Genomic DNA, 18,290 nt, shown 5'->3' on the forward strand with positions numbered 1-18,290 from the left:
AATCAATGAGTTATCCAGATTTATTACCTGTTTGCAAAAACAACTTCGCTTCGATTTAGTTACCAATAGATGTAGGGAAAACATTGTTTATCATATAAAAAAAAATCTTGACACAAAAAATTAAACAAATGCTTTTAAAAAAAAATGAAAGATATCCGATCAGTCATTGATACGTGAGAACAGATTGAAGTAGGTTGCCTAACAAAATTTCTTGTACATAATTGAAGCATTGTCTGATCCATCAAATAAAAAAGTTTTAACTAGTTTAGAACTATATTAAATAAAATTTGATGCAATTATTCTCTCCCGATCGTCAAATTGCAGTATGACCATCATAATTGAAAGGAAAATATTAAGACGAGAAAAAAAAATTCTTGATTGAAACAACAAATTTCGAATTTCCTCTTTTAACAATTTTTCATCGAGTATTCAGAAATTTCACTCCCGAAATGGCTTAAATAACTAGCTTGTATTCTATCCCATCCATAAAATTAGACATTTTTCCTTTTTGTACAAGAAATTTGTCGGGTGTATAGATCAAATTAAGATCCAATTAAAAAAAAAATCAGATCCGCCCATCCTCCATTGAAGACCAACCTTTTCTAGGCAATCAACACTCGTACACCCCCCAACCAGCAAGAATATCAGGTATAATTGAGAAGAAGAAGAAAAAAAAGGTAAGATAAAAAAACATGAATAAAAAAAACAGATCTTTCTTTCGTCTTTCGTTTTTCGTTTTTCGTCTTTCCTCTTCCTTTCGCAACTCGCTCCTACTACAGATCAGAGGCACAAAGCGGTCATCGATGTATCTTCGCCACAGTCGTCAGGCGACGGGGGCAGATTGAGATCAAACGGCAACGGCTGTCTCCTAAAAGCGGACGCCACGTCACCTTCTACGTCATCAATCACCGACGAATTGGAACCACAGTCGCTCCGGCAGTCCTGATCGGCCTTAACCTGGCGAGGCGGCCCCACTCGTCTGACAACGGCCACCGTACGTCGGGGCCCGCTAAAGGACTCAACGGTCGAGCTGAGATTGCTCGTGGTGGGGTAGACAGGGAAAGAAGGCGCGGCCACGGGAGACACGCGAGCAACCACCTCAGGAGGTATAAACGGGAAGTTGGTCTTGGCCTTGGGGCCGCGGAGTGCACGTGCAGCTGCGTCGTACGCCCGTGCGGCGCCCTCGGCCGAGTCAAAGGTACCAAGCCATACCCGCGATTTTTTTACGGGGTCGCGTATCTCAGCCGCGAATCGGCCCCACGGCCGTTTCCTGACTCCTCTGAACTTTACATCCGTTTCCGCTTCTCTCATCCTCTGCGCCATTATCGACAAGAAGGAATAATAATTATTACAATAATAACTATAAGAGAGTTTAGAAGGGGAAGATAGCAAAGGGTGGAGGGATTTTTGCGATGAGAGGGGATGATTATTGCTTGGTAGAGAGGGGATACATAATTATGGTGGGAGTTAGAACTTTGGGATGGATTACCGTGTGGAGGAGGGGATGAGATGGGGATGGGATGGGATGGGAAGGATGGAGATGGGAGGAAGGAGAGTTAGTCAGGAAGGGAAAGAGAGAGAGAGGGAGGGCAGAGGGAGAGGGGCCCAAAAAACTTCTCCCACGAACCCACCGACTTGATTGCTTTCGTCTACCACCTCCCACCTCACCTCCCGCCCTATCCTGCCACCCAACCTTTCCCTCCTTTTCTTTCTCTCTTGCAACGCGTACCCGAGAATATTCGCAATTAACATACACGATGTTTAAATGAATCACAGAACAGCAGAGATATAATAATTTTGATACAATAAATAGTTAAATATTTATGTCATTATTTTTAGTCTCTTTTGTGAATTTTTTAATCAAATAAAACTTTTACTGTAAGGTTATAATTCAATGAAACAATCAAAGGTTTTAAATTTGTGCTCTAACATATATTATCACGGATATGTCAGGTTTAAACAAAATTCGGATTTTACCGTAACCTAATTGTTCTTTCAATGGTTGTTACAAATATTAGGCTAGTTTGAATGTTAAAAACATGTACCTAATGTTTCTTCATTCATTAATTTTCATTACTTTGTTGGTATGTTTAATAATCTTTGTATATGCCTGAAAAATATCATCTAAGTTTTTTAAAAATTTAAAAATGTTATCTAAATTTTTTTTCTTACTTGAGTTATGATTTATGTTCATGTAGAATTATGTTAGCCTTTTAGTTTGAGACATACTTGACTGTCTCTTTCTGATTGAGAATCAATACAAATTCAACTTATACATAATCAAATAATATGTATCAACTTGATTGTTATACTTTTATTAATGCATGTATAAGTGTAAACTCGCATATTTTAAATTTATTAAACAAGTATGAAATATAGATTATACTTTTACTATTTAATGAATTGAATAGCCGCGTACTTCTCCTTGTGCCATCGAGGGCTAGTGGAGTGCACATTAGGGTACATACTCTGGAGTTTTCATTTAATTGTTTATTCGGCTTTTTGTTGAAGGCGTTTTTGGGAATCGGGTGGTAAAACTGGAAATGACGATAAGGCCCTCCTGGTTTGGCTTTGCTTGAACCGTTGGGTCGATACAACGAAAACGGTTCGCCGCTTAATTCAGGCCAACTCGACTGACTTTTTGATCTTTGAAAAATTATTTTTTAGTTTCTTGCGTTACGGGGATGCACATGCACTTTGTTCCGAAAATTTCTTTCATAATAAATAAATAAAATGACACGGTGAAATTTTAAATATATAAAAACAAAATTACGGGATACCATACCGTATTGCAGCCTCTGCAAAAATAATACTAATAATTTTGTGAGACACTATATAGCCTATATAAGATCACAAATTGGGTTGAATATATAAAAACAGTGTTATTATCAAATAGCGCCGCTATAGTGCAGAATAGCGCACTGTAGCACGAATAACACCATAACTTTATGGTCTGAAAATGCTATAGTGCACTATTTAGAACTTTATTTATGTCAAATTCCAAATAGTTGGAATTTATGCATTCAAGGCAATTCAATGGATATTAAAGAGGTCGCGCATAGCTTTCTTGTGTCCATCGCAATTGTCAGAAAATGACAGCATTTTTATCTAATTTTTAACCCAAAAAGAGAGAGGGAGGATTCTGGCGCCATCAAGCAATTTAGTGGGACAAATACGTTGCAATTTTCTTTTTCACCGAATTTCAAAAGAGTTCTAACAATCAATTTAAATTACTGATTTTGTTTTTTTAAGAGTGATGTGTATAATAAAATTTTATTAATTTTATTTAGTTTATACAAGTCAAACTAGAAGCTAAAAGATAAACATATCAAAAACTATATCTATTGCAAATTTGCAATTAAATTAGTAGATTCATTCATCTTTTTTTTTTTTAAGAATCTTGGTCTTGATCAACACGAACTAAAATAATTATAAAAAATTACGCAAACAATCTTCTATTGATTTTTTTTTTTTTCTAAATACGGTGATTTATACTTGTCGTTTAAATTTTAAGTTCTAAAATTTTAGCACAAAGAAATAATTAAGAAAACATGTCACACCAAAACGGCACTGAAATCCTCCTGGTAACTTGACGCTATAACCAAAGGAGTAGATCATGCTGCATGCATATTTTTTTCCGAAATTTTTAAAAATACCATTTTTTTTAAATTATTAAACCAAAACACCAATTTCGGCTGAAAATTATATTTTTCGCATGGCCGCTTCCTGGGGAAGCGGGCACTTGGAACCGGGCCGCTTCGGGGGGAAGCGGGCACTTATTTGGGCCGCTTTGGGGGCCAGCGGCCACCTTGATTTTGCTTTTTTTTTTTTTTTTTTTTGGAAAACAGAATTTTTTTTTGTATTAAAATATTAGAAATGTTGAATATATTTCTTTGAAAATAGATGAAATACAATATAATTTGATTTATTAGAAAGACTGCAACAAATAATCCGGATCAATATTTTTCAGGCCGGATTTTTTCCGGCTGTAAGAAAAATTAATATATTTCTTTATGTGTTATTGGAAAATAATAAAAATACTTAGATTCTGAGTTATTGATCCCGGTTCAAAAGTCACTTCTAGGTAATCCAGAAAATATTGTGATCCTTTTAGTACATTTAATTTATAAAAAGTTGTATCTATTTTTGAAAAAAATCAAAATCTTTAATTTATTTAATTATTGTTTTTCAAAAAAAATTATCAAAATAGATACAACTTTTTATAAATTAAATGTACTAGAACGGTCACAATATTTTATGGATTACCTAGAAGTGACTTTTGAACCGAGATCAATAACTCAGAATCTAATTATTTTTATTATTTTCCAATAACACATAAAGAAATATATTAATTTTTCTTACAGCCGCGAAAAATCCGGCCTGAAAAATATTGATCCGTGTTATTTGTTGCAGTCTTTCTAATAAATCAAATTATATTGTATTTCATCTATTTTCAAAGAAATATATTCAACATTTCTAATATTTTAATAAAAAAAAAATTCTGTTTTCCAACAAAAAAATAAAGAAAAGAAAGAAGCAAAATCAAGGTGGCCACTGGCCCCCAAAGCGGCCCAGCCCGCTGGGCCCAGATGCGGCCCAAATAAGTGCCCGCTTCCCCTCGCAGCAGCCCGGTTCTAGCTGGCCGCTTCCCCTCGCAGCGGCCATGCGAAATTTAATAATTCCAGTCCAATTTGGTGTTTTGGTTTATTAATTTTAATAAAATGGTATTTTTAAAAATTTCGGTATTTTTTTGCTACCGCTGCAGGAAACTATCATTTGTAAAATAGAGATAAATTATGAGCAAATTAAGCATTCATTATCATTATAGTATGTCTATTTAATATTTTTAACATTTATTATTGAAATTGTGCAACAAAAAAAGTTAATACGTTCCCATTCGTATGGTACAAACGAAAGTTAATTTGTCCAAACGAATATTTAAATATAGAATAATTAATTTAGTATCCGCGCTACAGTAACACACAGTATCCGCGCTACAGTAATCATGCTACGGTATCTGTACTTAGAGAAATAATATATTATGGTTCTCACTAATTATATAGTCTCAACTAATTATTATTCTAAAATTCCAACAGTGTCATTTCTCTATGGTTCCCACTAATTATATAGTTTCCTTTTACAATCATGCACTCGTTCTTGCGTCAACAATTATCTAACAAAAATAGTTGACTTCATAAGAATACATACTTCAATGCATAGATATAAATATTTTTAGTACTTAAATATTAATACTTTTTAGTGTCATATGTAAAAAATACTTAAATATGTATACCTTTGTAGTTATAAAATACTTTTCAGTGTCATATGTAAAAAATATTTAGATATGTATACCTTCATAGTTATAAATACTTAGAAGATAAGATATTAACACTTTAAAAAATATGAATACTTTGATGCGTGACTGGTTATGATTATCTTTTTTGGAGTTCTCCAATCATCCATCAACCTTCCTCTAACAAAAATAGTTGACCTCATACGTATAAATATTTTAATATATAAGTATAAATATTTTTAATACTTAGATATTAATATTTTCAGTGTTATATGTAAAAAATACTTGTAAGTACAGGTATAAATACTTGTACAGCGAGATACAAATACATGCCCGATGATAAGTCTGAAAGTACGTCATCATGGATCTCATTTGAAAGAAAATATTATGTAGATATTAATAATATAGAAAAAAATTAAAACTGTGGAGATTTGCAGTCTCTACATGAAGTTATATTTCTGCATTTAATTTTCGATGGTCCCCCCACGAGTACAGTGATGCGGGTACTATTATCTTCGCACTCCACACAATAAATAATTGTTCACCTCATAGCTATAAATACTTTCATACATAGGTATAAATACTTCCGTACATAGGTATAAATACTTCCGTGCATAGATATTAATACTTTAGAGAAAAAAAATCGAATTGTGGAGTTTTTGCGATCACCACAAAAAGTTATTTTTTCAAATTTAATTTTCAACGGTCCTTCCTGCGGATACAGTACGGATACTGTAGCGCTGGTACTGTTATCAGCTTTCTTAGACATATATTCGAGGAACCTAGTCGGATGACCAACTTCCAAATAATATCCAAATTTGGCGAAGCTCATACATACCAGTCTAAAAATGGAAAAAATATGTCTATAATTAAAACTTTACCGTTTGGAAAATAAAAATCTAAAGCATACTTGAAAATAAAATTTGCTACAAAAATTTTCTCATCAAAAATAGAATTGGTTTCAAACATTCAATTGATTAAGGTGATTAGGTGAATATGAAAATATTAACCTAGTGTTTATTTATTTGTAACAAATTCAATAGATTGGTTAGCGATAGTTGTATAAGAGTGCATGAAGTATACGTTCCGTTTATATTCTCTACTACATAATTTGTCATTATTCGCAAGAACAAAAATATTTGTTTATTCTCAGTATCTTTGCAGATACTATCGTTGATAATAACAATACTTTTAATAATAACAATTTTTATCGGCTTACCGCCCGGTGCTGAGAGTAAAATAAACAACTAAGACTGGTTCTACAATTTACTATACAGTAGAGCATACAGTGGATCTCGGTCTCCAACATTTCTACGGCAGACAACGTGTTCATCATTTATAACATCACCACCAGTCAGGCAGTCATCACGCACGCATCAAGGGAATTCAGACCCATCCTCCCAGTCAATTACTGGCGGGGTCCACAAGAACCATCAAAGATTCCTGTGGCTAAGTTGATCCAATTGATGGTGCGACGAGTCGTTTATTAAGTGTTTCGCTAAGGTATTGTTCCTTTACACATTGAATTGCAAGATTCTTGTTGTAGAAATTCAACTAAAAATTCAAAGAAATCAGAGAAAAATGAAAACAATTAAACAACGAGCTCGACGAATTCGCATCTTGTGAGATATCTCGTATTTTGCGTGACCGACGTGTCCGGTGTCTATTCGGGGATGGGGCGGTCGCAGTATTATTTAATTTTTGAGATTCGTGAGGAACTTATTTAAATGGTTACGATTTTCCGAAAAATCAAGCAAAATACGAGATATGTCTGTTTGAGCTTTGAGATTCGTGAAGAACTTATTTAAACGGTTATTATTTAAGATTTATGGTCTTCTGGATCGTTCTCCCTAGAGGTGCAAATGGGTTGGATATTATCCGACCGTATCCGAAAATTTAATACGGATATCCAATATCCGAATATCCGTGTGGATACGGATACGGTTTTGAATTTTAATTATCCGTATCCGAATAGTAGATATATATTATATAATTTAATATGAATTATGAAAAATATTATGTTATTCACTATTATAAAAAGTGGATATCCGTATCCGTATCCGGTTAATATCCGATCCGTATCCGTATCCGTCTAATATCCGATCCGTATTCGGAAAATAAAAACGGATACGGATATGGTTTTACCACTATCCGATCCGTTTGCACCCCTAGTTCTCCCTCTCTCCTCTCTTTTTCTAGTTTTCTTAATTAAAATATGTCTGTTTATAATAGTTGTGTGCATTTTTTTCTCGCCGTACTTAAAAGAAGAGATTAGAATAATATAAACAAACGTGTCCCCATTATTAGGTGAGAGCGTATCCTCTGAGATATCTGAACTTTTGCGTGACCGACGTGTCCGGTGCCTATTCGGTGATAGCGCACGGGGCCTGTATTATTCGTGCTTCGAGATTCATGCAGAACTTATTTAAACGGTTAAAATTTTCCGTAAAGTCACGCGAAGTTTGAGATACCTCAGAGGATACGAATTCTTATTAGGTGGTTCCGGATTGTGATATTGACGATATCTTATTAAAATACCAAGATACTAACAGAATAACTTTCATGAAAAAAAACATACACAAAATAAGGGCATTAGCTAAATATTTCAACGTGAAGCTGAGGAAAGGAATTCAAGATTAGGTGTTGCAACTTTTTTCTGCTTTCATTTCTAATGTCGGATATTTTTTTATCTGTAATTATTTGAATACAGTAACGTTTGTTTTTAATAAAGGAACAGGTACATTTAACACCTTTTAAATATTATTCTCTGGAATTGAACTTGCATTTCTACATAGAAATACTTGAAAAATCGTGTCATTGTACTAAGTTCGTGGTTCATAAATACAATAAACACCATTCGTTGTTTTCATTTGTGTCCATGCCATAGATTTGAGACCGAATCCTCTGCCCCCCTGGGGTAGGAAATTCCTGCCTCCAGAGTCACTGTTGGTGGGCCTCCCAGTTTAAAAATTAACAGTGACCGATCCCACCCGGCAGTGACTAAGGGGGCAGGTGATCTCCTTCCCATAGATTTTACCGAAGGAAATTGATGGTAATCTTAAAAAACAATAAAGTGGAGCAAGCTTTTCTTTTGTTTTAGTTTCATTTAAAGTTTACATTAGAATTAGGGTGTTTTTTAGATCTAAATTTTTTGGTGACCTTATATCAAAATCTATTAGATTGGTTTGAAATAATGAATTTTAATTATTTGAAGATGATATATTTCATGAGTGATTTATTTATATGCATTATTTACGAGTATTTGGGTTTTTTTAGTTTAATGTCAAGCTGTAAATAAAAATAAGGTTTGTACGTTAATTTTAAAACATTTATTTTTCAATATTTTTTTGTCACTTGATTTTATATCTAATGAATTTAAAAATTCATACAATTTGTATGTAAACACATTATTCGTAAAATATATCGGATTCATATATTTTTTTATTATTATTGTAGTCAATACGGTAAATTTTGAAATCAAGTTTACGAGAGAACTTGATGAGAAATATAGTTCTACTCTTAAAAGCTTTCTTATTTTTTTACGCGCAAATTAAGTTTACTATTGTTGCACCAAAAAATTTTAACAGATTATTAAATTATTATAAAAATGACCATTTCCACAAAAAGTAAAACGTTATATATGGAATTGAAATGAAACATTAATTAATTATTGGGGTACAACGTCAGGGCATCAGGGGAAAAAACGAACGATATTTTGTCACCAATTTATTTAGCGTGCACGAAAAAGAGGCAAACGTGTGTATTTTGGAACTCTGAAGAGCCATAGGCGTTGGCTTTTCGTAGCTTTCAAAGAGGCAAAACGAGCAAGACAAACAAATCCATGCTTCTCGAGGGTACGTAGAGGATTTGCTCTGCAATAAAAATTATCTTTTTAGAGTACATCCGGTAGGATGTCGTAAATTGGTTGGGAATATTTTCATATCCGGTACAAATTAATCTTATTTGCATTTTATCTTTATTTGTTATAAATTATTTTATTCGTATTCTACCTTTATCCGTTATAGTTATCAAAATAACAAAATAACAACGGATAAATAACAAATAACGCTATTATAATAAAAAATATTATTTACTGAGCAATTCATTAAAACACACTAATTTCATAAATATATGTACGTGTTTTAAAGGTCTAAACTTTATTAGGTTTTGATGAAATTTATTTACGTGTTTTAATGGTTAATTAAGCGCAACACAACTATCAAGAATAGTTGAAGAATTAACATTGATTGATCATTAATATATAATTTTTTTATAATTATCCGATTAGGTAACGGATACGGGATATGCTTTATACGTACCCTTACTCATTTAGATAATAAAAAAAAAATCTTTACTCGTATCGGTAATCGACAAGTTTACGAAAAAATTTATATTATTTGTACCTACCTTATCAAATACGGTACGCAGCGGGTAAACAAATAAAAGGGTGCCACTGACACCCCTAACACCCGTTATCCATTAGCTAGTTATCTAGCTAATTACATTTAATAATGAGTAGAACTAGGATATTTTTAAGTTTATCAAATTTCTTTGTGAATTACTCAACTCTAAAATCTGTCGATGAATTTAAACTGTTGAAATTTTTTTATCTTACGAATGATGTGTCTACATATGGAAATTTAAAATTTTCGAATTAATTTTGTATATAGTCAAGTGGTAGAAAAAGTAAAAAAAAAATGAGTGTATTCAAATTAATTTATAACCTTCTAATTTGACCGCTTGAGTTTATACTAAATTAATTCAAAATTTCAAAAAATTTGTATGTAGACGTATCATTTGTAACGTAAATGGATTTCAACAATGGTTTGAATTCTTTATTTGAAGCCAATTCAATAGATTTTAGAGTTGAGTTCACAATGAGACTTGATAAATTGAAGAACACTCTACTTCTACTTATTAATAATATATATCATAAGAAGGAATTGTTAATTATTTAAGTGACAAATATATTCATTGATGAATAATAACCCACACTAAAGTTTGGAACGTCAAATATTGCAGTAATAAAAAAATGAGTTGTTTCTTAAAATAATATACTTGTTATTGACATTTTTTTAGCCTATTAAACAGTTAGCCAATTGTTCTTATTTAGAAAGATATTATTAGTTTTTGAGTGAAGATATAGTACTATGCATGGTGCCGATTGGTCTGTACTATATATCAATATTTTTGTTTTGAAATTTTAACAGTTGATCTGAATTGTTCAATAAATATGTACTTGTACACTAAATTTTACATTTTTTAGAGTTATTGAAAAAATAACTATTATGTTTACCTACGGGTTTCATCTAAGGTTTCATCTAAAGAAAAACTAATTGTGTTGTATTATCTTGCATACTTTGTTATTATTTCTCATAATCAAGCTTGTTAAAAAGACAAATCGGATATGCATTATGTCCATCTCAGATTTGTCGAAATATATGTTTTACAATATCAACCATTTATGATATTTTTAATTTTTAATAATACAAATCATCACCTCCAACCTTTACTAAAAAAATTACAAATGATGTACAAACACATAACGATTTGTTGTTAACAACACAGAATAATTGTCAAAAACGAAATTGAACCTTTTTTTAAGAGGATACATGGTACGATTCCAATAGCAGGCGACAATTAGCATTCTAAATTATTTTGCTTTTTTCAAAAAAGAAGAAAAAGAAACCAGATTGGACATAATCAATTGAAATAAGGTCGTGAATAAAAAACAGCATTAAAAATTTGAGTTGCGCCAAATAAAGAAGGGATCCGTATCCTCCCAGGTACCTGACTCAACATAATTGAAACACACGGTCCAGATTTGCTCTCAGCCGGTGTGTGTTCCGGATGATGTGGGGGGCAGTATTATTTGTGCTTTGAGATTCGTGTCAAGTTAAAAAAAACAATTTTAGATCGTCCGATTGAATTCTACTCAGTCCGATAACCTGAGGGGATGTGAATATTCATAAAGAAGTCGGTGTATTAATTATTTTACTTATTAAAGACTCGCCCCCGTGTCGTTTACAGAACCAAGGGTTGCCGTTGGTGACCAAATTCCATTTCTTCAACAACAAATAAAAAGATCATTACAAATTTTCATCACCAAACCTTGTGCTTCACAGTTCCTCGTTTTCTAAGAAATAGTAGGGGAGAGGCAAAATTCGAAGTTATATAATACACTCTCATAACGACTATCAATCGGAAATTTTTATTAATACCATTTTAAAAAAAAGAAAGACAAAACACCATTTAAATTAGAAATTCGAAAAATATCATGGTCTCTGATTCAATATGTAATCTCATTCTTGTGAGGGGAGGGTGCAAATTGAATTGAAGCCCCTCAAAAACTTAAATATTAGTATATTACAGTGCATTTTTAGATTTTTAGGAGGCCTCCAATTCAATATGCAGTCTCCTAAAAATGGAGCGACATATTGAATTAGATGTCCTGATATTTTTCGAATTCCCCATAATTTGTGATTTTTTTTTATTTGGCAGTGATATTAATAAAAATTTTGATTTTGACACACCTTGAGATACTTTCGGTTGCGTAATGAAACTAGAGGAGTAAATATTTAATTTAGGGAAAATTTTCTAGCGTACCCATGAATTTTTTTAAAATAACCAATTTCTCTATAAAAGCATGATAATATCCAATATCCCATAGAAATTTAATATCATTTCTTTTATTCCCATCTATTCATGAAGTTAGTTTTTTTAGACAAATATACCCTTAAGATATCCAATTAAATTATCAACATGATTGAATTTTTAAGTCTACAACAAGCTTCCAAGAAAATTGAAGCAAATTGCTAGCTATTTCATAAACCGTAAATAAGGAGAAAATTGGGCCTTAAACTTATTATTTGGTTGAAGCAGTAGGCAAAAGTGCTAAAACTTGTTATTATAGATATATTAGTTGAAATCTTCTTCTAACCAAGTTATTTGTGCTCTCAGTTTTCTTGTTGTTTTCAGTTTATGAAATAGCTAGCAATTTTTTTTCAATTTCCTTGGAAGCTTGTTGTAGACTTAAAATTCAATCATGTTGTTAATTTAAATGGATATCTTCATTTAAAAGGAAATGGTATATTTGTCTATGAAAACTAACTTCATGAATAGATGGGGATAAAAGAAAAAATGTTAAATTTCTATGGGAATAATGAATATTATTCTGTTTTCATGGGAAAATTGGCTATTTTAGAAGTTTCCATGGGTACAGTACAAATTTTCCCTTTAATTTAAGTTAAATCGGCATAAGTTATGTCTGTTGAGTTGTGGAATAAAATTATATCGGTTAATGTTGAACAGAAGAGAGAAAGGGGAATAATGAATAAACGGTCTCTTTAATCTTCTAAATAAATGATTTAACTTAGATCAATTTAAAATTAAAATTACATTCTCTTAACTCGGTGTTACTATTTCCCATTTTATAGTCAAAATGAGGACTGGATTTCTTATTCTTTCGTTTCGTCCTCAACAAACAAGAGAATAAAACATCAATTTAGAACAACACAAGTGAGGTTTTTACATGTGTAAAATAAATCATTAGACACTAATAGACTATAAACCGTACCGGTGATATATATTTGTGATAAAATTCTTTGCAAACATCATTCAGATATTTCAGTCGGATAATTTTTTTGTTATAATTTTCTCTGCAAAGTCATACAATTTAACGTTATTGTGCATGAAAAAATCATTGAAATTCGCACACAAAAAAAAAATTGAACGGTTGGGATCAGAATGATAGGTTCCAGTAATTCTAGTAAATTTATTTTCATGTTTTTGAGAACTTGTATCATCTGTAGTTCTAAATTTTAATGAACTTGACATGAATTTTAAAAATCGCACACTAAAATTACGTACAAAGATACTATATAAGGGATTCAAATCTGCTCATTTTCTTGAGAAAATGAGCATCCTCCTATTCTTCCATTCGAGCCGTTCAAAATCGATCACATAGCTTCAATTATATCTGATTCGTTTTAATAGATTATATTGATATAAAAGAAAAAGTAATTAAAGCCGTGTGATCGTTTTTGAACGACTCGGATGAAAGAATAAGAGGGTGCTCCTTTCCTAAAAAAAAAAAAAACTCCCATCCATTCCTTCTGAACAAGACAATTCATGACAGTGATCCCTAAACAATTTATTCATATGCTCATATTTAAATACGAAATGATCATAATATTCTACGATGTTATATTATAATATTTAAATTTTAATGATTTTTTACTTTTCAATTTGTAAAGCCGGTGATATTTTTTTTTTAATTTAGGCACTTGAATTAAATATTCATACTATATGAAATATGAAATATATTTTTTTTCGTTTTATATGCTTTATTATATGCATAATGCACGTGTGTGTGAAAATACAGTTTCGTAAATAATTAAAGTTGATGAAAATATTTCTATATGAAAATAGCAAATGATTCGGAGTAATAATATAAATTTATAAAAATATTTGAATAATAAAAAATTTATCAGGTGTATTATGAGTTATGACCATTTAAAAATTGTAAATTAATGTAGTTATATTAGATTGTAGTTGGGGATAGGGCTATAAATGAGCTGAGTTTGAGCGAGTTATCTTCAACTCGAACTCGGCTCGTTTAATAAATAAGCAAGCCAACTCGAGTTGAAATGATAATAACAAGTTGTAAAACCAACTCGAACTCAGTTCGTTATTAACTCGAGTTGGCTCACAACTCGTTTAATCAGTGATATTATTACAACACAAGTTCAAACATATTTTGCACGAATCTCAAAGCACAAATAACAGTCTAGATATTCGAGTTTGATTATTTTTATGTAACTCGAGTTATAAATGAGCGAGTTGGGGCCAACTCGAACTCAGCTCATTTATTAAACGAGTTGGCCAACTTGAGTTGTAAATGAGCGAGTTACGAGTCCGAGTTCTTTTGTCCAGTCCTAGTTAAGGGTTTAACCATTACCAATTAAAAATTCGCGAAATTATCCATAAAAGAACTAAAGAATTTAAAACCTATTTATAACAAACTAAAAGTTTGAGGATGCTGTCCTTGCATTACCAGAACAATGGACTTGATATTCTTTTCACCGAAATTAATTTCCGGGTTTTATAGAAGAAGAAAAAAAAACCATAATAGAAAATTCGAGATAGACAGGAATTCTTCCGCTTTTGACTTTTGAGCTTTGACTGGCAAGCAAGCAGGGGTAGAACGGGAATTGCACGAAACAGGAAATAGGAAAACTGGAAAAGGGGTCGGCGCGCGCGCCTTCTCTGACCGCCCCTTCTTTACCTTTTTATCTTTCTCGTGCAGCGTGAGCATGACTTGAGCAGAACGCTTCTCCTCCACAGAAGGGAAATACAGATGTTACATTGTTATGTCTACCTCATTGATGCATCGACCAATAAAACGGAGAAGCGTGGCCATTGCAGGATGAGCAGCACGTCTTTTCACAGTAACAAAGCCGTTCTTTTTGAATTCGCATCCTCTAAGATATCTCATATTTTGCGTGACTTTTTGGAAAATCTCAACCGTTGTAATACGTTATGCGCGAATCTCAAAGCTAAAATAATACTGGCCCCCTACGTCACCCCCGAATAGGCACCGGACACGTCGGTCTCGCAAAATATGAGATATCTCAGAGGATACGCAATTACGCACTCGTTCTTTTGACCGCTGCGAGCCTGCGAGTTCTTCGCCTGGGGCGTGGTGCGGGAGCAGTGGGACCAGTATTTTTGGTAATAAGTAAATGGACCGGTTGTTAGTGCACCGTAATGGAAAGGACGAAATTTTTCGGGAGAGAACGTAGGACCATAGACCACTGGTCGTATACTCGTATATCACGGCGCGTGTTTGCTGCCGAAATTTTTAGTGCACCGTATATCACGGGGCGTGGTGCGGGAGCAGTGGGATTTCTAGTGCCAGCCCGTGCCCAATTTTTAAATCATTTAAAAAAAATTCTGTATTGCCCTAAATACTGTTAAATTTTCATCTGTCCGAGTTTTAACTACATAAAAGTGGCATAAATGAAATACTCTGTTTCAGACTTCATTGCAAGCTACTAACAAGCAAACGATGTTTATGTGTCAATCAGTGCAATGGTGCACAGATATTCTTTGTGGTCGACATATCTGACGATAATTAAAAGTTTTTATGCTTGATGTATCTGACGAGTAAACAATCTTTACTTGTCAAAACTTTCATTTTATTTTTAATCTTCCCCTGAAGTGCCGTCAAAAACAAAAGAATATGGTTTGCAAACAATGTTTATATGGGTTGTATTTGTAAAAAATCTTAAATGAAAACATTTGAATTCTCTCTTATTAAAACATATTTAGCAAGTTGATCACAAAAAGAGAAGGGTTAAAATGCACCATCTCTTTTGTGCTCCTAACGTGCACCATTCCCTCATATTTTCATTTTTAAAGTTCAAATAGTCGATTTCAATCTTCCAACGTGTTCTTCATATTAAAATATGCTTGGAGACCAAATTTTACATTTTTTTTTAGAATTTTTTATTATTTTTTTTAGAATTTTTTATTAAACTAAACAATAATAAAAAATTCAGCAAAGTGCTGATTTTCAAAAATTCTGAAAAAATAGTAAAAAATTTCCAAAAAATGTAAAATTTGGTCTCCATGCACATTTTAATATGAAAAACACATTGAAAGGTTTGAATCAACTATTTGAACTTTGAAAATAAAAATATGATGAGAGGGTGCACGTTAAGAGCACAAAATGAAGGATGCATTTTAACTCTCCTCTCACAAAAAAATCATATAATTTTGACTTGAATTTTATTTAAAAATCTCATTTTTATTTCCCATTTTCTTGAGAAAAAACTATTGCTCCACCTTTTTAGTCCTATTGCATATATTGAAGAATTGAACGGTATGAAGCAAGAATCAGCACAAAACAAGCATCAACAGAGAAGTTAAACTCTGTCACGAACCGCATTAGAACTCTAACTTTGAATGTGGTCCGCATCAGGAGTTGGAAGAAAACATGCCAAGTCAGAGGATCACGCATTACCCTGAATGCAACCCTAAAGGTTATAAATTATGCTAAGTGCTCGGCTGCAGTGGCAGAACACAATATTGTTTAGGGGTGGCCATAAATTAGAAATTAGCACTTTAGTCCTTTATATTTTATAATTTATATAAATACTTGTGTGCTTATACATATCAGTCTCTGCATTACACCTATTGCGGTATGCATTAAAGCACCCCTTCAGCTAAATTGTCACAGTTGACTCCAGATTAGATTTCTTGCACTCTACTCAGCAGTAGATGCCCCTTGGACCCATCCCGGCCCGGGCCTATAATTTATTGAACAGTTTTACATATTTTATTGTAAAACAGAGGAGGGTTCAAATGCCTACATTTTTGTGTCTCCATCATGTTTTCATTTTTTAAAACTTTAATAACTCAAAATTTAAAACTTAAAAGTCAAAACAAAATCATTAGATGTGATCTATGTTATTTTATCTAGGTGCTCATAAAAAATTATCACATTTCAATTTTGTTTTTATGTGAATCAATAAGTAGAAAAATCAACGTCTAGAAATTATCCATATTAGTATGTTTTTTGCAAGCTCTTGATGACAACCAAAATCAAATTGAAATGTCACAATTTGTTACATGTGCATAGATAAAATAATGTAAATCACATCCAACGGTTTATTTTGAATTATTAAAGTTTTTAGAAATGGAGGCATGATGGAGGCACAAAAAATGGAGGCATTTAAACCCTCCTCTGTAAAATATATTAATAAAAAAAATCTCAACATAAAGTGGCTCTAAATATTGTAGATGCAAAAATATGCTTAGTTTGAAGTTTTTAATCAAGTTAAGTATATTTTCTAAATGATTTTTGTCTTTACAAGTAAAACAAGTCTAATTTTTAATAAATTTCATTATTTCGTCTATTCTTTCATTTTTTTTAGACTGAAAGTATAATATATAATTGTATAAACAATTTCTTGATTGATTAATCTTTCTGTGAGAATTTTTGCGGGGTTAAATTCTAAAAACAACTCTAGTTATACTTCAAATCGAAACTAAATAAATTAATATTGAAGTAATAAACAGAGAAATTCTCTTTATTCATCTCTTTCCACTTCTTGAGATTAAAATTCGGAGTCATTTTTCTCCTCATTCTCCTAAAAAAAGAACGGCTACTGGAACTCATTGGAGCTCATCGGCCTGATTGCGGTATCTAGAAGGATACAAATTCACAACAAGATCAAATTTCTCCAAACCTGGCCCATAATTCAATTTGTCAATTTTTTTGGCAATCCTTCGATATGAAATAAGTCAGTGTCCCCTCGTGTACCAGATCGAGTAGAATATTTTCAGCAGATCAAAATTAATTCGGTGTCCCTTTGAAATATAGAGGATTTATTTTGAGATTCGTGCCAGATTAAAACCGACGATTCAGATGTCAATTAATTAGCCGACCAGGTTAGTATCACACTGAATCTAAATTCATCTGTCCGTATTTCCCCCCACCCCCGAATCCGTATCACCTCAGATACCTGAGGTGCAAGTTACAAATTTAGACCCCTTTTTTCATGTGGCACGAATTTCAAAGCATACTTCTACAGTTGTAACTTGTAACAGTTCCAACTGGTTCCGGATTGAGTTTGACTCAGTTGGAATTAATCTAGACCGTCCATGTTTTTGAATTGTATCTCAGGTACCTGAGGGGACACGGACTTCTTGCCTCCCGTACCTGAGGTACAATTTAACAAAATGAACGGTCCAAATTAATTCTAGATGGATTAAATTCAATCCTGTCTATTGAGACTGTAAAAGGTATGTTTTGAGTTTCGTGCCATGTTAAGAGAACGGTCAGGTAACTTGCACCGTACATATGGTGATACTATTCGCTAAGCTTCTGCCAAACGACCCACTTCTAAAAAATGGCGTGATCAGGACCGTTAATTACAACGAGGCGCATATCAAGGCTTAGGTTGTACGCATTCTTCCTTCCAGCTACCTC

The 18,290-nt window shown here is 32.6% G+C and overlaps 1 protein-coding gene across 1 annotated transcript; it reads right to left on the reverse strand.

The window, feature by feature from the left end:
- Positions 1-371: 371 nt before the first annotated feature.
- On the reverse strand, positions 372-1,581 carry LOC144565675 (ethylene-responsive transcription factor 3-like). Its single transcript, XM_078315492.1, has one exon. It carries the CDS (start codon positions 1,321-1,323, stop codon positions 781-783), a length of 543 nt encoding a protein of 180 aa, XP_078171618.1. The 5' UTR covers positions 1,324-1,581; the 3' UTR covers positions 372-780.
- Positions 1,582-18,290: the final 16,709 nt, after the last annotated feature.

This window comes from Carex rostrata, chromosome 14 (assembly GCF_964058835.1).
Source record: "Carex rostrata chromosome 14, lpCarRost1.2, whole genome shotgun sequence".
In the NCBI taxonomy this organism is placed as follows: Eukaryota; Viridiplantae; Streptophyta; class Magnoliopsida; order Poales; family Cyperaceae; genus Carex; species Carex rostrata.

Excerpts from the sequence above, each read along its gene's own strand:
- LOC144565675 (XM_078315492.1), bottom strand. The coding sequence starts at position 1,323 with ATGGCGCAGAGGATGAGAGAAGCGGAAACGGATGTAAAGTTCAGAGGA.